The 21,195-nt window shown below is 42.3% G+C and overlaps 3 protein-coding genes across 5 annotated transcripts in view; all 3 read right to left on the bottom strand.

The window, feature by feature from the left end:
* hcn2 (hyperpolarization activated cyclic nucleotide-gated potassium channel 2) overlaps positions 1 to 3,136 on the bottom strand; it is a 67,396-nt gene extending 64,260 nt beyond the window's left edge. The window contains exon 1 of one of the 2 annotated variants that reach the window (XM_021601253.2): positions 2,030 to 3,136. In XM_021601253.2, the coding sequence (XP_021456928.2) occupies positions 2,030 to 2,916 (887 nt within the window). In that variant the 5' untranslated portion in view covers positions 2,917 to 3,136. 2 annotated transcript variants of the gene reach the window in all.
* A 2,363-nt stretch (positions 3,137 to 5,499) lies between these two features.
* bsg (basigin) lies at positions 5,500 to 19,418 on the bottom strand. Of its 2 annotated transcripts, none has more exons than XM_021603758.2 (8): positions 19,128 to 19,418; positions 10,770 to 10,938; positions 9,908 to 9,996; positions 9,573 to 9,715; positions 9,040 to 9,313; positions 7,533 to 7,557; positions 6,876 to 6,943; positions 5,500 to 6,733 (listed from the first exon to the last, which is right to left on the bottom strand). In XM_021603758.2, exons 1-7 carry the CDS (start codon positions 19,189 to 19,191, stop codon positions 6,889 to 6,891), a joined length of 819 nt encoding a protein of 272 aa, XP_021459433.2. In that variant the 5' UTR covers positions 19,192 to 19,418; the 3' UTR covers positions 5,500 to 6,733; positions 6,876 to 6,888. The 2 variants fall into 2 exon arrangements, with proteins under 2 accessions (XP_021459433.2, XP_036833916.1); XM_036978021.1 differs by having other exon boundaries at positions 7,533 to 7,545.
* On the bottom strand, positions 10,945 to 16,507 carry LOC110524269 (basigin). Its single transcript, XM_021603759.2, has 2 exons — positions 13,251 to 16,507; positions 10,945 to 12,579 (listed from the first exon to the last, which is right to left on the bottom strand). The coding sequence occupies exon 2, from the start codon at positions 12,548 to 12,550 to the stop codon at positions 12,083 to 12,085; it is 468 nt and encodes a 155-aa protein (XP_021459434.2). The 5' UTR covers positions 12,551 to 12,579; positions 13,251 to 16,507; the 3' UTR covers positions 10,945 to 12,082.
* Positions 19,419 to 21,195: the final 1,777 nt, after the last annotated feature.

Raw genomic sequence — 21,195 nt, 5'->3', positions numbered from 1 at the left:
GCATTTCAAGTGTGCCTTGTTAAAAGTTAATTTGTGGAATTTCTTTCCTTCTTATTGCGTTTTAGTAAATCAGTTGTGTTGTGACAAGGTAGGTGGTATACAGAAGATGTGGTATAGATCTTCTGGGTGGTATACAGAAGATGTGGTATAGATCTTCTGGGTGGTATATAGAAGATTTGGTAAAAGACCAAGTCCATATTAGGTCAAGAACAGCTCAAATAAGCAACACCCTCATTACTTTAAGACAGGTCTGGGCAATTCCAGTCCTCGAGCGCCTGATTGGTGTCAATGTTTTGCCCCAGCCACATCTAACACACATGACTCCAATAATCACCTAATCATGATCTTCAGTTTAGAATGCAATTTGATTAATCAGCTGTGTTTGCTAGGGATGGAGAAAAGTGTGACACCAATCAGGCCCTCGAGGACTGGAGTTGCCCACCCCTGCTTTAAGACATGAAGGTCAGTCAATCAGGCCACAAGAGTAGTCGCAAAAACCATCAAGCGCTATGATGAAACTGTCTCTCACGAGGACCACCACAGGAAAGGAAGACCCAGAGTTAGCTTTGCTGCAGAGGATAAGTTCATTCGAGTTACCAGCCTCAGAAATTACAGACCAAATCAATGCTTCACAGAGTTCAAGTAACAGACATCTCAACATGAAATGTTCAGAGGAGACTGAGTGAATCAGGCCTTCATGGTCAAATTGCTGCAAAGAAACCACTACTAAAGGACACCAAGTAACAGCCAACAAGTGCTGTTAATATGTGGGAACTCCTTCAAGTCTGTTGAAAAAAGCATTCCAGGTGAAGCTGGTTGAGAGAATGCCAAGCGTGTGCAAAGCTGTCATCAAGGCAATGGGAGGCTTCTTTGAAGAATCTCAAATATATTTTGATTTGTTTAAAGCTTTTTTTGGATGCTACATGATTCCATGTGTTATTTCATAGTTTTGATGTCTTCACTATTATTATACAATGTAGAAAATAGTCAAAAAAGAAAAACCCTTGAAAAAAAAATATATATATATATATATATATAGTTAAGAACTCGGTCAGTGTCTCAATTTACTGTTGCGATTTCGAGTAGTAAACTACACAAGGTACAATTTGCTGTGCAGCAGCAGTTTTTACAGTCAGTCAATTAGCCCATGTCAGCTAAAAAATAAAAAAAATAAAAAAGATTGCCAAATTAATTTAGAAGCCAGCTATCTAAGCTTGTTATCATCGTCGAATTAATGGCGGCCCCCACCATTGATTTTGTTAGTCTCACTCAGATATCATTTTAAAAACAGCAACCATTTCTCATGATGAGCTCAGATTTTTTTTGTGGTCCCCACCCCCATCAAAGTTGCCCATCCCTGCTTGAAATATGGCTATACTATTAGGGAATCTGAGAAAAACGCTTTATAGTAGGCTACCATTAAGAGCTTAATAAAAAGCGCATGTAGCATTTCATGAAGGTGATAACCTGGGACACATTTTATCAACTGCGTGGGTGTTTTAGATTGATTTCATGCGGTATATGTTTGCCAAGTAACTTCACCAACAACAAGGCCTTTGTGGTCAGCTGTTTTACACACGCGTCTTCACTGTAAATCGCGAGACATAAATAGGCATTTCCTGTAAACTACAGAGGTTTCAGCAACGCAACTCTCATCCCTAAATCAAGTATTTTCCATGGAATAGGTCTTTCGACCCCAATGAATCAAAACTGCGCAATGATGAGAATGTGCAACATACCTTTTCAGCTTTTAGATTCGGTGTTGTTCTCCCAATATATGTTGCCTAATTTGACATTTAGTGGCAATGCATTACTCATGAAAAGCAGCAGACCGCACTGACAGCAAACATCAAAATGGATGTCAACAAATCTTATAATTTAACAACAACTCATAAACTACTTCCAATGCTTAATATCAAATTGGTTATGTTAATTTATATTCAAGTTACTTATTGGGTAAATTGTTTAGCCCATAGATCACATTAACAATTTGCGCCCACCTCAGAGTGGCACTTCACTCAACCCATACCTGAAATCGCTGTATGGATGAATAATCCAATTACCGGCCGATTGGACGCGCTCTTGTTCCTTTTCCACCGCTTTTTGGCTCCCAAACATACGCAGGGAAAATTTATTAACTCCAGGCTGAAGCATGGAACTAAATTGGCGCTGCATATAAGTCCGATTGTCCTGCGGTTCCCCATCATCTGGCACAATCTGGGGTCCATCCTCAGATTTAAAAAATGCGAGAGAATTCCTGTTCTGTTGGTTCTGCACAGAGGACGATGCTTTTCTATTAGGGGCACTTGAGAAGGAAACTCTGGAGTCCTTTTTCTCATTGCCAGTAGTTGTGGCCCCGGCCACCTCGGGCCCTTGCCCCTGTACTGAGGTGATCGAACCGTCCATGCTGGCGACTCTGGAATTACATCTAGTTGGCCTTTTCCCGTTGTCCGCTGCAACTATTCCACCGGTCTGTTTCTCCTGCCTAGAGACGATGGAGGACAGGCTCCCTGAAATGTTGGGGTCCCTTCTGCAATCTCCGTTGTTGTTGCATATCACACCGGTAGTGCCTTCACCTGTCCAACAAGTAGCCAACCCGGTTACCGCTGACCCTGGGGCTAAGTCCCCTCCAGCCCTATAGTATGAGCCGCCACGGGCAGTAGCATCTCCCTGGCATAACAGAGCACAGCTTGTGGCGCCTGTAGGAGCACAAGGTGCGGACTCTTCGCCTTGCATGAACCACAGCTCATTGTTGGAGTTCTTGCGCGCTGTTGATGATGCTCCCCCTCCTGGCGTAAATTGCTTCATCTTCAAACTTAGACCGTTCCTATCGCCTCCGCCACCAACGGAGCCGGTTCCGCACAATAAAGGCTGCTGGAATTTGGACTCATCTTCTCCATCCTCAGCCTCGTCCATGACAGCGCCTGGGAATAGAGTGCGCGCCTTCGGAACCTTTGCGTGGCTGGGCGGCGACGAGTTCAAAGCAGCCCCAGCCTATTGTATCCAGTGGAAACCACTTTAGGATACAGCACCAGTGGCGTTGCTATGGCTGCAATCAGGCTATTCGTTTCATGTCACAGTGAAACGGAGAGCCCGTCCTATTACCTATAACCTCAGAGCCCTCCTCTCCTCCTCACGAATGACATCCAAGGGAAGTTTCCAATGTGAGATGACAGCATGGTGGACCAAAGAAAGATGGAAAAAAAGTAATACAATCGTGAAATATTTTATATATCTGTTTTGAATATTGTATTTTCAATACAAATAGTTTGTGAAACATTCAAATGCAATAGTAGCCTTGAAAGGTCAATCGATAAGCACATTGGCAAATTTACTCAATTTTATGCATAGCACGCATGTGTAATCCCCAAATAATACTGGTGGATTACTTCACCTGAGAAATGGAATATGTGCCAATATAGGCTACAATATTCACCAGTCCAGATGTCGATTTATTCAAGACACCTTGATAGGCTACGTCAACCATGCCACATGGAATCACAATGGTTCCTCCACTGATGATTAAATGGCACCCTCTGGTGTCGAATCTTCTCAATGATTTGGATGTGTAGGCCGACTGATGTAATATTGTACAGTGAGTCTATATCGGTTTGGACTATGAAATCAGACTTTTAGTCCACTCATTTACTAGTCTCCCTAGGACCTAAGTAGATAAATTGCCTCCCACAACGTTAGCAATGTTCCAGTATACAGTCGTGGCCAATAGTTGAGAATGACAAATATTAATTTTCACAAAGTTAGCTGCCTCAGTGTTTTAGATAGTTTTGTCAGATGTTACTATGGAATACTGAAGTATAATTACAAGCATTTCATAAATGTCAAAGGCTTTTATTGACAATGAAGTTGAAGTTGATGCAAAGAGTCAATATTTGCAGTGTTGACCCTTCTTTTTCAAGACCTCTGCAATCCGCCCTGGCATGCTGTCAATTAACTTCTGGGCCACATCCAGACTGACGGCAGCCCATTCTTGCATAATCAATGCTTGGAGATTGTCAGAATTCGTGGGTTTTTGTTTGTCCACCCGCCTCTTGAGGATTGAGCATAAATTCTCAATGGGATTATGGTCTGGGGAGTTTCCTGGCCATGGACCCAAAATATCGATGTTTTGTTCCCCGAGCCACTTAGTTATCACTTTTGCCAAGGTGCTCCATCATGCCGGAAAAGGCATTGTTCGTCACCAAACTGTTCCTGGATGGTTGGGAGAAGTTGCTCTCGGAGGATGTGTTGGTACCATTCTTTATTCATGGCTGTGTTCTTAGGCAAATTGATTGAGTGAGCCCACTCCCTTGGCTGAGAAGCAACCCCACACATGAAAGATGCTTTACTGTTGGCATGACACAGGACTGTTGGACTGTTGGTAGCGCTCACCATGTCTTCTCCGGACAAACTTTTTTCCAGATGCCCCAAACAATCGGGAAGGGGATTTATCAGAGAAATTGACTTTACCTCAGTAGTCCAATCCATGTACTTTTTTGCAGAATATCAATCTGTCCCTGATTTTTTCCTGGAGAGTAGTGGCTTCTTTGCTGCCCTTCTTGACACCAGGCCATCCTCAAAGTCTTCACCCCACTGTGCATGCAGATGCACTCACACCTGCCTGCTGCCATTCCTGAGCAAGCTCTGTACTGGTGGTGCCCCGATCCCGCAGCTGAATCAACTTCAGGAGTCGGTCCTGGCGCTTGCTGGACTTTCTTGGGCCCCCTGAAGCCTTCACAATTGAACCGCTCTCCTTGAAGTTCTTGATCCGATAAATGGTTGATTTAGGTGCAATCTTACTGGCAGCAATATCCTTGCCTGTGAAGCCGTTTTTGTGCAAAGCATTGACAGCACGTGTTTGCTTGCAGGCAACCATGGTTGACAGAGGAAGAACAATGACTCCAAGCACCACCCTCCTTTTGAAGCTTTCAGTCTGTTATTCAAACTCAATCAGCATGACAGAGTGATCTCCACCCTTGTCCTCGTCAACACTCACACCTGTGTTAATGAGAGAATCACTGACATGTCAGCTGGTCCTTTTGTGGCAGGGCTGAAATGCAGTGGAAATGTTTTGGGGATTCAGTTCATTTGCATGGCAAAGAGGGACTTTGCAATTAATTGTAATTCATCTGATCACTCAGAACATTCTGGAGTATATGCACATTTCCATCATACAAACTGAGGCAGCAGACTGAAAATTTATATGTGTCATTCTCAAAACTTTTGGCCACAACTGTATGTAATGTTGTTGTCATAGGTCTGGAATTTCCAAGACTACTCCGTTACCATTGGGTAACTCCTCCTGTATGTATGCCAGCTTCAAGTCATGCCATTTACCAGAGGACCAACACCTTTGCTCTACAAACCCATCGCCAACGACTAGCCAGGGCACTTAACAGTAACTTCAAAGCTTTGTGTGGGATGACCTATAGCATTTTATTGCCCAGAGGAAATGAACCAAAATGTCCATCTTATTCAAGCAGTAACGACAGACCACATCTCTTAAATCAGATCACTTTATTGAGATTGTGCAAATTGGTACAGTTGTGTTGAATCTAATTAGTTACTTTTAAGCAAAATAAATGACAGTCATTTTCACGTGTACGTCTTAAACTACCGGTGCACATCCAGTCACAATACTAAATCAAGTTAGTGCAACATGTGGCATCTGAGTTGTCTACAAAATGGAGGTTAGAAAAAGGACAATGCTTCAATAGTGTCAATCCTGTTTAGGTTCCATGTACCCTTCAAGAAAACAAGCCATTTAAAAATCACCTTCCATTCTGATTAATACATTAGTATTAGTCGTTGTTCAGAAGCAGAAAACCAATCTCTTACACTTGGTCCATTTTCAGGAAGTATTACTATGGATGTGACTATGGCAACAAAAGCATAGAAAATTCAAAACTACAACTTAACATAGTAGTAAAACTCCAAAAAGCTTGGGTTTTATTTTGCAATGATTAGCCTTTTAAAATCTCAACAGCGCATGTATTAAATACAGCAGGAACTCAGACGAAATTGCATTATAATCCTACCTGCTGCGTTTAATTTAGGAACTACCTACAGTATTATAACTTCCTCTGCAGAAAATCAAATACAGTGGAGGAAGTCAAATGGACTGTGTTAAGGTGTATCCTATAACTCAGCCAACTATGTGAGGGATGCATGGATGGGCCTCTCCAGTTCAGGGGCCTGATTCATGTCATTTGTCCCCAGCCCTATATCTAAACACACCTGATTAAACTAATTGCATTCTAAAGACAATGATTAGTTGATTATTGGAGTCAGGTGTGGTAATAGGGCCTGGGGAAAAAGCATGTCAGTGTCCAAACGTTTCACAATCGTAGTAAGATCCATGTTGCTTAACAGGCTGTTCATGCTTGCAAATATAAGAGCAGATATTTAGACGTGAAGGACAGTGGAGGAAGCTATAAGCACAAATAGAAAAACCACCAATAGATCATTCCCACGTAAACCTTTACAATGGACTTCACTACGAACAAACACTTCTAGAACGGCAATAAAACTCATGCAAAAACATGTTTTTTTTTTGCCAATGGCCTTAAGCCGAAAGCACAATATGGAGAGAAATATAGAAGTACAATTCAGTCCATTTCTCAAGACATTAACGTTCAAGAATTTAAATTTAAAGTTGTTTAAAATTTGCAGGGTGCACTAGATTATGTGACGCTCAGCAAATGCTCTTCATCCTGGAAGATAGTCATCAGGATATCTGTCAGGAAAGAAAGGGGACTGACAATTAGATTGAGAGCTCAACCTCTACGGGAGGTTTACTGCTTTGATTTTGCAATCAGAATAAATTAATTTGAAATAGGCTCATCCAGTCGAGTGGGTTGATTCAAAAGCACACACACCTCTCATCTTCTCTCAGTTGGAGTTCCTTTGCCTGACATCCTTGTGGTTTGTGGCAGCATTGCTTTTCCTGAAAGACATTTTCCATCCAGAACTTTACAAACACAGCAATGTATATCTTTAAAAAAAAAAAGTTTTTACCCCTTTTTCGTGATATCCAAATTGGTAATTACAGCCTTGTCCCATCGCTGCAACTCCTGAACTGACTCGGGCAAGGCGAAGGTCGAGAGCCATGTGTCCTCCGAAACACAGCCCTGCCAAGCCACACTGCTTCTTGACAGACCGCCCGCTTAACCCCGAAGCCAGCCGCACCAATGTGTCGGAGGAAACACCGTACAACTAGCGACCGAAGTCGCCTGTGTGCGCCCGGCCCGCCACAGGAGTTGCTAGAGCACGCTGGGACAACGACATCCAGGCCGGCCAAACCCTCCCCTAACCCGGACGACGCTAGGCCAATTGTGCGCCGCCTCATGGGTCTACCGGTCACAGCCACCTGCGTGCGACAGCATGGGATCGAACCCAGGTCTGTAGTGACGCCTCTAGCACTGCGATGCTGTGCCTTAGACCCTTGCACCTCTCGGGAGGCCCATTTATATATTTTCTTCATGAGAAATTAAATGTATTGCATTTTTACATGTCAGTGTAAAATGTGTACTTACAGGGGAGCAGAACCTGAGTCCTCATCTATAAAGCAGCACAGGGACAAGAGAAAAGATGTGTCAACAGCTGAATTGGTCAGAGACTGTCTGGTAGGGAGACATTCTAATGAGAGCAAGGCATGGAGAAAATTCTTTCCACAGACAATGAAGGAAATGGTGACAAAGTTCCAAGTATTTCTTTAAGTAGGCCATTGTCAAATGATTGCAGTCAATTCTGCAAAACAAGCATACACTGCCATAATTCTATCTGCAATAAGCAAATACAGTTACATCGCTTGAACTTAATCATTTCATTTAAAAAGAAAACTGCAGTTATGACAAATCTACCTACACTGTATCCCAACTCTATGTTCCTGATTAGAAGATATGGTATCAATCTGTTCTGAACATCTCAAAATAACGCAAACAGGATAACCAAGTGAAAAATTGAAGGGACAATGCAACACCGAAAACAGCTCTAAACAAAGCGTACAGGTATACTGCAGATTAAAAAGGTCTGGACATGACCGTTCAGTCACCGGTTAAAATCAAAGAATAGGTGCCCTCAGGCAATGAATGAGATCAATGAAATGATATCCCTATTATAAAAAAAAGAAAATGACTTGTCATGCATGAGATCAAGATGCAGATGGCATGCAAGACAAGATATTATAAAAGGTACACACAGAAATATGACATAACCAGAGCAACTTCCTGCTTACAGACGTCAACAACTGTATGCAAGCAGGAAGTTGCCCCGTGATGTCATACTGCTGTGTGTACCTTTAAAAACCCTAAACCCTTAGGTGTTTCCAACACTACAAACCATGACATTAGGCCTAATTTCCATCTCCACAAATCACATGACTTGGGCTATTTTACCCTTTTACTGGCATGACAAAAACACATTGATTGGTGGGCATAAAAATGTGGCTAAGTTTTAGCAGTCTGAAAATGTATTTCAAATTTGGCCCAAATAGGTCCAATATATGAATGCAAGGCCAGTGGAAGAGTTCCTTATTAGATACATTCTTAACAAGTGAACGCAGTGCATTCCTATAGCTTCTCAGTTACGGTCATCTCAGGTCAACCACTTCCGTCTGACATGCAGTTTTGATCACTTACCAAAACGCAAACGCAGCAGCGAACAGAGAAATACAAAACGGAGAAGAAAAAAAAGTGTTCTAATAGAAAACCAATTGCTTTTGATCAAATGAAATGACTAAAATCATAAGTGAAAAACATTTAAATTGCAAATCAAGAAGACCAAGTAAATAACAGTAAACCTGCTATATCCAAACCATTAAGAAAAGACAACGTGTTGAGATATCATTAAAATGGCAGCTAATGCACAGCAATCTTTGGAGAATGACAGTACATCTGAAACTAAGACTGTTCTGCCACTGGAGGGCAGCAGACACTCACAGCTAAATCATATGGACTTAGCGAGGTATGCTACTTCAGAAATCATGAATGGCAAAACAAGAGTACTTCGTTTCTGCATTTCTCTGTGGGTGTTCCTACGTACCGTCGTTGATCTCATCAGGCTTTCTCCTCTTCTCGTAGATGAAGATGATGCTGACCAAGATGATGACCTCTGCCACGATGCCCAGGAAGGGCCAGAGGGCGGCCAGGCGGCTGCGGACACGCAGGTGGATCTTGTCGAAGGCCGAGTCCACTTCTCTGGCACCGTAGCACATGTAGTCGCCCATGTCCATGGCGATGTCCAGGTCATTGATGGTCAGGGTGGTCCTGTTGGGGGTGCTCTTGATCTCATACCTGTCAGTACCGTTGGTGATGGCCTGAGAATGACAAATAGGGAGCAAAAAGTAATTGAATACTCAACTCTTATCTAGGGCAGAGACCTCTTTGGATAGTACTAGTGCATGTGGCATTACTGTGACTTCAATCAAGATATTGATTTAGTCAACGATTCCTAACATTGGAAAATAACTGCAGCATGTGACTTCATTCACTCAGTTCAGCATCAGGGGTTATTCTGGCTCTGTGAAACTCATCGTGGTTAAGCCTAATGGTGCATCAATGATGGTAAACGCATACCTTCTTCAGCATTTCTTCTCCTTCCAGTTTGTACCACTTCCAGTCAGTAGGCAGTGGATATCCATGACTGACACACACCAGCACACCCTTGTCCTGCTCGTTTCCATGCTCAGAGCGTTTGTAGGCCGAGACATGGATAGCAGCTAGTGACAAACACACGGATGCAGGTATTTATCGGATAGCCGCGATCCATCCAACACCTGCAGTTGTCTAAAACTGTCTATAGAAGCCCATTACAGCTTTCAGATACTCAAAGTGCACTAAGGTAGTAACATTCATCGGCATAGCTAATGACAGTAGAGACTTCACTTTAAAAGTTCAAACGCATTACTTACTTTTGACTGCAATGGATTTCTTCACCACAGGATCAGACAGGAAGACGCAGTCATATACTCCACCAGAATGGAAATCAATTTTAGCCAAGCTAATGGGGGGAAAAAAACAACAACGTAAGCCCTGAGGATGAGAAACGCAGGCCTACAGACTTCACTCAATGGCTTCAAACACATCTCAGTCATGAAGTCACTTTGCCTGTAAAAACACACTACAAAAGATGCTGCACCAACAGGCTGAACTTCAAATGGCTCCCTGTTGCTGTTGAGAATGAGAAGCAACCAGATGAAAATAAACTGCCTCTCTCCTTGTTACAGACGCTTCTACTTCCCCCTGGTAACAACAATCGGACTTGTGTCGGCACTGGAACCCTCCCTGCTCTTTACGTCTGATGGGGAATTATGGTTATTATGAGAGTGAAAGAATGGGAGTGCTAGGGGGCGCTTATCCATGCTGCTGCCAAGGCTACAACCAAAGCTGCAGTCCATCTCGCTACTAATTAATGGCAGGGAATGCCTGAGCAGGGCCTGGAGTGTTACCATTAATGGATGGTATGTGTATGTGTGTGTGAGCAATAGAATGAGGGAGAGCTAACATGTAGAAAATACATGGAGGAAAGGTTGGCGTGGTTTTTCATTCAGTGTTGCTGTGCGGTCAAATCTATGACCTACCGCCCTGCTGACCAAACATTATAAAGGCATGGTCACTAATAATGACAAGCAATGACTGCTAGATTCAGGACAACAGCTGAATCTCAAATCAGCGAGCCCAGCTCCGGGAAATCGTTCTATAGCTCAGAGGGATTCCTGTCCATCTGGTGGCTCAAACATGCAAACACACGCTGCCTGCCTGGCAGGCACTTACATGTACTCGGTGTAGAGAGCAGCAGAGTCCTGCTTGGATGACTCGATCACATTGCCATTCCTCATCCAGTAATGACCTTTGACTGTGGACGGGGGGTTGGTCAGGTTGCACGAGAGAATGGCAGAGGTCTGGTTGTTCACCTCCATAGGTGAAGACACAATTAAGGGATCTGTAGACAAAGTCAACATATTAATAAGCCGTCCTTTGACATGACCACTTCTAGTAGGATCATTACCGTAGTAACGTTACCACGACGACAAGCCAAGTGTAACTAATTATTGCATGTCTTATCACGTACAGGATATTGCTAAAATACTTTAGGGTAACTAAAGACAAAAAAATATTTTATATCCAAGTAGTGGATTTAATCCAAACTTAAAAGGTACGCATGTATTGGGTTTACAGGATAAATGGCTCTCTTGATACCAACATGTTGCAGCACAAACCTTGACTGTTCAGGGCTTGACATTGCTTTACTATCCTTTAGCCTAAACTTCATAGTGACAACTGATAAGGTCTAGCTTAGCTTGTCAAATGTTATTACTTTCAAAATCAAGCCAAGAACTGGCCAAGAACAGCTCAATATAAAAAAGGCAGCGCCTCTTCCAAGAAGAGGCAGATCACATGGGCAGGCACCTAAAAATGGAGAGCTCGGGCTGAACCAAGAGTTAAATACAAGAGGGGTTACACAGGGAAATTAATCTAGGAGACCATGAGGAGAGGAGCTTGTAATCAACACATGCAGAAGAAGCAACCGGCAAGGTATGGTAGGTTGGTGTTCCACTAACAGAGAAGAGGAACAAATAAGAGGATATTTTGGTTTGATTCAGGTAGAGAAAACAAATACTGGAAAGATGCCCTATGGCTAAGAATCAGAAAGCTGGGTTGCTGTCTCCTATAGATAGATTTAGTACTCCTAAAGAGCCTAGTCAGGCCTAACAGGTCTAAAGAGTGTAAACACCACAGGACAGTGTCAATATGTTAGTATCAATTACACATTCTATACCTTGGACAAGACAGCAAAATAGACCAAATGGAAGCCAACAAGAAGCTGACCAACCCATAATCTGACCCTTTTAAAAACAAAATTAACATTTTATGATTCAAAAATTAGATGTAGCCATTTGCAGGTTTCAGACCTTATGACCAGTATTATGTGAAATATTTTCCTAATTCATTTAAAATAAGGATTTGACATAGGCCCAGCAAAACAAAAAGGCATCAGATTGAGGGTAGTGCTACAGCAGGTAGGACACGTCTAAGGAGAGGCCCGGCCACGCCTTGTGGTCAGGTTGGCTCTCCACTACTGGACATCATGGGAGCTCAGTGAGGGGAGAGTAGGGGAGTCTGGGTGAAACAGGGGAGAGGGCAGGAGAAGGTGTGGGACAGGAGCTGGACCACTCGCTGTCCTCTACAGGGAGCCGCTGCCTGGCTGTACGTAGGGCCTCCCAACACTCACATTCAAACACTATAACGTTAGCCTGTGAGCGGATCCACTTGATTTTGGGTGCCTTCTTCAGCTCGTTGCGGTCGGGGTCGTTGGAAGCGCGGCACTCGTACGTGCCGGAGTCATCGAGCGTGAGGTTTAAGAGGTGAATGGAGCTGGTGGCGTGCAGGATGTAGGTGGCGTTGATCTCGACACGGTCTCGCCGAGCCCCATCGAACAGCTGGGTCATGGTCTCGTCGGGCTCCTCGCCCTCTATGAACCACCACTGCACCTCTGGGATGGGGTTCCCCGTCACCTCACAGTGCAGCTCTGCAATGTCCTCTATCAGTTTCATCTGGGACAGGGGCGACTTGACAAAACCAGCTGATCAGGCCATTGTGGGGGAGGGGTGGTTTACATTGATTTGGTTTCAGATTGGTTTTTTAGCAAATCCGACAATTTTATGGAGGTGAAAGTAAAATGCGATGGAAAAGGCAAGCAGGCAAAAAAGAAAGAAACAAAAGATTAATAAAACACAAGAATGAGAGAAGGCACATGAAGAGTAGGGGTTTGAGTATCATTATTAACCAAAATAGTTCATGCCAAATGGCTTTTTAGAGTACTTGATACTCAGACCCATTGCAGATATAGACAAGTTGAATGACATGCATTAAAATCAAAAGCAACTAATAAAAACAGATACATTTCATGAAGGGCAAGTGAAAATATGTTTGTTATTCATCGCACGAGTGGACTAAGCAGATGGATGAAATTTAAAATGTCAGATATGATTCAAAATTGTGTCTGTAAATCTATTACATTCTCTGTCCGTTTGTCATTGTGTTGAGAAGTGCAGGGCTTAGTTATTAAACGAAACACCTGATCTGACGTTGAGGACATTCTGTACAGGATTTAATACCCAGGAGGAGCAACAGAAGAATAACATTTGCAAGGCTCGAGGCGCACTCTGTAGAGTTAGCCCCCTGTAGGGTTATTTCTATCGAAGCCCACGGAACAATCTTAAATCAACACAGGAGAACAAAACCTTGGCATACCTTCAACATCCAGGCCCACTTGAATAAACAACCCAGGAGATCAATGATGAGAAATGCTTCAGAACAAACTCAGGGATCCCTATGTAACGCCGCTTGAACAAAGACAACCATGTTCAGACAACGCCTGAGCCACACCCTCTTTCTCTATTGCATTTTTGCATAGTAGGACAACAAGGCATGGTGGTAGGTGGACATTTTCTGAATAGTTGGCTCCCTAAAGACCAGAGACAGTATGTACCCATTAACATGTCCAAAGTCAAACTTGTGAAGTGGATTGGAGGCACGGCTGCCTCTGGCTCTAAAAATCATGTGACCTTTTAGCTAAGTCTGACAGGATCATTTTAACCATAACAAAGAGGTCACCTTCATAGCAAATGCTGTACAAAACAAACCCAAGTAAATGCAGAGTGACTTCACATATGACTTTCGTTCAGGCCTAACTAAAATTAGTTGTTACTCTAGCTTGTATCAAACCTAACACACCAGCAAAGGGGGGAAAGAGACCTGACCTGAATCAGTGTGACTCACCAGTACTGTAGGCAACATGTAGTCCTAACCGGCCTAGCATAGCAAAAAGACAGAAGCCTGACTGCTTGGAGTGGTTGTCAAGTTAATGTGCTACAGTTTACTAACTACATAGGGTCATGCTCCACAGGCCACCTACTCAGTGTAAACAACTAGGTTTATATTTTGTGTGAATGTTAGCTGGGGACAAATAGGACATTTCAAAAGCAGGTGTGATAGGCATGTGACTGCAAAATATAAAAGATGAACACAAAAAATGTCCTGCAACAGGTGAGAGAAAGAGTGATCATAGTCATTACAGTTGTTTGTATGCAGCATTTAGCCTACCCAGTGATCAATTATGCCGACATAAAATGGTCACCCAGAAAATGGGCACACAATCAAAATAGCAAACCAACATGAATCCTGAACACACTGTTCGGGGCAGACAGGGAAACAAATGCTACTAGCAATAAAGATTTATCTGAGTCATATATGTATTAATATTCTGTTACATAAATCAATGGTCTTTTATGAGCCCATCGTACTTCATGACTCCTCCGCTCATTTGCATAGGAAATGCTTCAAAACCTGCTTTTCCTGACCTCGTTTAACCGAAGGGAAAATGGCTGCCTGCTTTCTATAACCTACTTCTCCAACCAACGTTTTGCTCAAGACGAAGCTGGAGCGCAATAGAAATATAATTGTATTAATGATCTGGAGTTGCCAAAGCGGAAAACTGCCCGTCCAGCATGGGGACTGCCTGTGTGCTGTATCTTCAGAGGCATCTGCAGTCCTCTGGGACATGCCCTCTAAAGCTTTCATGCCACTCTGTATATCTAGGTCAATGGAGGACCTCGCAAGGCCCAATGCAAAGTCCAGTCTCCCCTGACTGTCCTGGCGAAAATCAATATTTTTGTTGTTAGGTTTACCAATTTAAATCGTTTGGAGCAAATAGGGCAGGTTATAGTGTAGGACTTTTCTATAAAATCTGCTTTTAAAAAAGCAAAATACGAGGCAAGTTTCAAACATTTGGTACGGTTTTTAGGATTAACCAAAACCATTAGGCCTAAAAATTGAGCATTTTTCACACCAAATTAAGTGAGCTAGCAATCTACTCTCAATAAGATTATACATCATCCCCATCGCTCCTTACTTAGAATGTTTTAGTGTCATTAATTGGTTCAAAACACATGAAATCATCATAATGAATCCACATACTGCCTTGTTTCTTTGACACTGAACATAAGTTAATACAATGTTGGACCCTCACTCTCAATTGGCTAAATTAACTGTGAGTGCATCATGCGCTGCATGCAATGCTTTATTAAGTACTCAAGGTTGCGTAATGTATATATACTGCCATGGCTTGAGGCTCTTCCTGGCTTAGAAAGTCAGCACAATCTTAAATAGACAAGGCAGTGGTTGTGACGGAATGTTATAATGAGATTAAGGTAATCTAAATGTGTTGCAGTCTCCGCTAAAAACAAACCCCCACAACAATCGTGTAAATAAAGCTTCTTGCTTGTTTGACACATTTCATGTAACACATTCACATACATTTGTAATCAATTTAAAATGGTGTGAATTTAAATGTGGTAGCATGTTGTACCTCAACTGCATGCCATTAATCTCCATAGAAAAGATTACACCTGATTTGAGGTCAAATATAGGCCTACTTTTTAAAAATGGGATGTCTTTATATAGGACACAGCAGCTAACCTGCTAGTTAATGTCCAATGATTCAGGCAGGCAAACTGGTCTACACCAGTTTAAAGACTGCAGCTAAAACAAGCCAGAAGCACAAGCTTTGGCTCTCACACAAAACTAGCTGAGACTTGAAACACAAGTGTCCGGTTAGTCTGCTAATTTACAAATACAACACAAAAAAAAATATTTTTGGTTTATTTCTTCATAAACCAGCCAAAAGCAACTGCATTGGCTGGTTTATGAAAAATAAAACATCTATGATATTTGGCCAAAGGTGGGTTTGGATCACATGAAAAATTAGCAAGTTAGCTACCTAGTAGATACCATCTGTAAATGTTGACACTAGTTTGCCCATTTAAAACAAGTTATTTAATAAAACGATTTTTATGATGGCTGGTTCCAATTGAAAAAATCAACTATTTTACCTAGCGTTAACCGTTACAAGGCAGTGATTTTGATCACCGCAATGTGTTTAAATTAACTACCCGGTGAAGCCATTCATAGATGCTAACTACCTTTAGCACCTCTACTAAACATAGTATCTTCTTGCCGGCGTAGTTTGGTTAAAAGCCCAGACGCTCGTTCTTAATATTAGCATGCATCGCTTGCGGTAAAATTTTGGAAACACAAGGAAAGTAGCCATCTTTCATCTCAGAGAGAAATTATGTTCAAAAAAACAAAAAGGTTCAAATACTACACACCTTTAAAGGGTCAGTGTTCCCATACTGCCATACTATTCCCATTCTACAGCGCTGGCGCTACCGAAGACAGACACGGCCACCTATGCTAATAAGTCATCTACTGTGATCGAACAGTGTCGAAAGTATAGTTAATCGGATGGTTGCTAGAAAATACCCCACCGTTACACTTCAGTGAGCTGCACGGGGGGCGAAAAACTTACCTTAATGCAAGAATGGGATATGCTACTGTACCTTTATCCACAATATATAAATACAGTTGAAGTCAGAAGTTTCAATACACCTTAGTCAAATACATTTAAACTCAGTTTCACAATTCCTGACATTTAATCCTAGTAAAACTTCCCTGTCATAAGTCAGTTAGGATCACTACTTTATTTTAATAATGTGAAATGTCAAAATAATAGTACAGAGAATGATTTATTTCTGCTTTTATTTCTTTCATCACATTCCCAGTGGGTCAGACGTTTACATACTAATTGAGTGTATTTGGTAGCATTGCCTTTAAATTGTTTAACTTGGGTGAAACATTTCAGGTAGCCTTCCACAAGCTTCCCACAATAAATTGGGTGAATTTTGGCCCATTCCTCCTGACAGAGCTGGTGTAACTGAGTCAGGTTTGCAGGCCTCCTTGCTCACACGTTTTTTCAGTTCTGCCCACAAATCTTCTATAGGATTGAGGTCAGGGCTTTGTGATGGCTACTCCAATACCTTGACTTTGTTGTCCTTAAGCCATTTTGCTACAGCTTTGGAAGTATGCTTGGGGTCATTGTCCATTTGGAAGACCCATTTGCGAGCAAGCTTTAACTTCCTGACTGATGTCTTGAGATGTTACATCAATATATCCACATAATTTTCCATCCTCATGATGCCATCTATTTTGTCAAGTGCACCAGTCCCTCCTGCAGCAAAGCACCCCCAAAACATGACGCTGCCACCCCCCTTGCTTCACGGTTGGGATGGTGTTCTTCAGCTTGCAAGCCCCCCCCCCCCCCCCTTTCCTCCAAACATAATGGTCATTATGGCCAAACAGTTATATTTTTGTTTCAGCAGACCAGAGGACATTCCTCCAAAAAGTACAATCGTTGTCCCCATGTGCAGTTGCAAACCATGGTCTGGCTTTATGGCGGTTTTTGCTCAGTGGCTACTTTGCTGAGCAGCCTTTCAGGTTATAGGTTATCGATATAGGACTTCACAAGGTCCTTTGCTGTTGTTCTGGGATTGATTTGCACATTTCGCACCAATGTACGTTCATTTCTAGGAGGCAGAACGCGTCTCCTTCCTGAGCGGTATGATGGTTGCGTTGTCCCATAGTGTTTATACTTGCGTACTATTGTTTGTATAGATGAATGTGGTACCTTCAGGCGTTTGGAAATTGCTCCCAAGGATGAACTAAACTTGTGGATATCCATCTTTTTTTTCTGGGGGTCTTGGCTGATTTCCCCATGATGTCAAGCAAAGAGGCACAGAGATTGAAGGTAGCCCTTGAAATACATCCACAGGTACACCTCCAAATGACTCAAATTATGTCAATCAACCTATTAGAAGCTTCTAAAGCCATGACATCATTTTCTGGAATTTTCCCAGCTGTTTATAGGCACTGTCGACTTGGTGTATGTAAACTTCTGACCCACTGGAATTGTGATAGATTATTTCACTTATAATTCCCGGTCTAAACAATTGTTGGAAAAATGACTTGTGTCATGCACAAAGTAGATGTCCTAACTGACTTGCCAAAACTATAGTTTGTTGACAAGACATTTGTGGAGTGGTTGAGAAACAAGTTTTAATGACTCCAACCTAAGTGTATGTAAACTTCTGACTTCAACTGTATTTAGTTCTGGTAAAGTGTACTTCTTGTTCTCATGCTAGCGAGCTGTAGCCACGGCAGCCATTGTGTAATGGCACTTCACGTAGAACAAAGGAGCTGATTGGCTAACACCATCCAAAACGCTAGCTAGTATGAGGACGAGAAGGACAGTTTTACAGGAAAACAAGCATTATTTCAATATTCTTGCTGTATCAGTTACGGATGAAAGTACAATTTGGGTCACAGTGGCATAGCCCATCCCTGCAAAGAGGTGCGTTTTCCGACCTATATCTTACACCGGCTCCACATTGCATTCCTACCCCAGTGTAGCTCATCGTAAACAATCATAATGGTATGGTATCTTATAATCTCCACCCGGCACAGCCAGAAGAGGAATGGCCTGGTTCCTCTCTAGGTTTCTTCCTAGGTTTTAGCCTTTCTATGGAGTTTTTCCTAGCCACCGTGCTTATACACCTGCATTGCTTGCTGGTGATTTAGGCTGGGTTTCTGTACAGCACTTTATATATCAGCTGATGTAACTAGGGCTATATACATAATTTTGATTGATTTGTTTTCTGGCACACAGCATATGGATCTGTGCAAAACTGCTACAGTAGCTAAGTGTTTATTTTTTATTTGAAAGTCTTCCTCGCTGATATGAGTGGCATATCAGCATATGTTTATAAAACATTTTAGCAAGGGATGATAGACGTTTCTAAATGCGTCGGAATTGTAGTTCACATGGAGCCAACCGTGGACGAGGCAAACCGCTGAAAACCCTACCGAGAAGCAGAGTGAGAAATGATCAATGGCTCCTACGCTTGGAACGCTGGGACCATTATACTAGCTAACGTTAGCCAACTTAGCTAACGCATTACAAAAGAAGGTTGTTTCCTAGCCAGCTAGCCACTGGTCCATTTTCTAAAGTAGCTCGATGGCAGACTGGTTTAAAAACGCTGGGAAAACATTCAACTGTAAAAAATAATGTCTTAGCTACGTTTACGAAAGCACTATATCAAATCAATAATTGAAAAGCGCTAACGTTAGCTTGTTTGCTATCAAGCCAGTGAGTTAGCACGGCACACACAACCGAGTTAGTCTAACTCAATGACTGTATGATGTCTAACTAGCTAGAAAGCAAGCTAAAAATATTACCTGTCAGGGCATCGGCTCGGTACAAGCACAAGAGGAGGGCACTTAAACCCCACAGATATTTCATTTCGACGATGTCCTTTTCTACCACAGATATATACTTTCACAATTTTTTTTTAATACGTTAGCTCTGCTCCACCATCGACCGAGTTGGTCGTCCTCTACTTGTTCCTCAATTCAATCAGTCACGTCGTGAACTAGCACGTACACATGACATGACGCTCGGGCGTGACCAAAATAGATTTGATTACCAAACCACAGAGTTTCTAAACCCAGAGGCGCAGCATCACTTCCGGGAACGCTTGCGGAAACAGACTCTTCACACTTCCGTTAGCAGATAAGGCCAGGGTTTGAGGAGTCAAATGGCGCGTTTGAGTGGTAAAGGTGAAAGTAGCCGAATGTAGACGAAAGTCAGGAGAGTAAAGTGGATGGAGGTACACGTGCACCAACAGCAAGTCGGACAACTTATGCTTTTTCTAGGAAACGTGAAAATGGCATTCTCCTCTGTTACTGTTGATAAGATCAATATGTATTGGTCACATACACATATTTAGCAGATGTTATTGCGAGTGTAGCGAAATGCTAGTGTTCTTACCTCCAACAGTGCAATAGTATCTAACAATTTACAACAATACATACAAATCTAATAGTAAAATAATGGAATTAAGAAATATATAAATATTAGATCGAGCAATGTCGGAGAGGCATTGACGAAAATACAGTATATTAGAATATAGTATATACATATAAGATAAGTAAAGCAGTATGTAGACATTAAAGTGGCCAGTAATTCCAAGTCTATGTGTATAGGGCAGCAGCCTCCAAGGTGCAGGGGTGCGTAACTGGGGGGAAGCAGGCTAGTGATGGCAAGAAAGCGGCTGCTATCGAAATTCCACTTCTGCACAAAGCTGAACATGATCAATTTTTATACCTTTATTTAACTAGGCAAGTCAGTTAAGAACAAATCATTATTTTCAATGACAGCCTAGGAACAGTGGGTTAACTGCCTTGTTCAGGGGCAGAATGACAGATTTCTACCTTGTCAGCTCGGGGATACGATCTGAGCACCTTTTGGTTATTGACCAACCACTAGGCTACCTGCCGCCCCAACATGTTCCAATGAATGAACATCCTGATGATAAGGAATTTAGATACTAGCCCAAGCTCTTTCTAACATTCACTAGACTTGTTTTGTATTTTTGTGTTGGTTTTCGTAATGCCCATGAACCTTCCTCATTATTATTTGTGATTGTGCAACATGGAATTGTAACAAATGTGATTACATGGAGTCAACAAAAAAATCTTACTCTATGGAAATTTGGATCACACAGATAGGCCTATGTAGTTAGATTGTAAAGATAACGATGTATTTAAACTCTAAATAGTCATCCACCCAAAACAGTACAGATGGAAGGGATAATCAACGAAGGGCTGGCTATGCGTTCCGTGGAAAATAATGAACGACGTGGAAGATGTGTTCCACGACGTTAGCAGAGTGGAACTGACCTTCCACGGAGTTGCATTATTCCCCAGAGAACGCATAGAGCCCCGAGATAATTATCCATTTCATACATACCATGGTTATATATTTTTTTGCCGCTATAAATGTGTTCAACGTCCACTGCTTTTAAGTTGACAGCCTGTACATGCTCAGTAAGGCCACAGTTAGACCCGATGACGTGTTGCTGCGCATGAGTTTAGCTAGCCAACGTCGCCATGACATCGCCTATCGAGTTAGCAGTTTCTTCATTTATTTTAGTTAACCAGGTAAATTGCCTAAGAACAATTTCCCATTTACTGCAAGGACCTGGGGTATAGCTACAGGGGAAAGGAGGTGGGATGAATTAGCCAGTTTGAAACTGGGGATGATTAGGAGGCCATGATGGTATGAGGGCCAGATTGGGAATTCATACGGTTTTTGACAAAACCCCCCTCGGAAAATGACAACAAAGCAAATGCTCCATTTTTTGGGGCATGTTACTCATGGATGTTATTCTCGCACAATAACAGACAACCATTTATATGGTTTACTCTTAGTGGTTCAGGAAATCTCACTTAATAGGTAGGTGTA

Source organism: Oncorhynchus mykiss, chromosome 5, assembly GCF_013265735.2.
Source record: "Oncorhynchus mykiss isolate Arlee chromosome 5, USDA_OmykA_1.1, whole genome shotgun sequence".
NCBI classification, from domain to species: Eukaryota; Metazoa; Chordata; class Actinopteri; order Salmoniformes; family Salmonidae; genus Oncorhynchus; species Oncorhynchus mykiss.
Note: the sequence above shows the minus strand (reverse complement) of the source record. Positions and strands in the feature narration are given on the sequence as shown.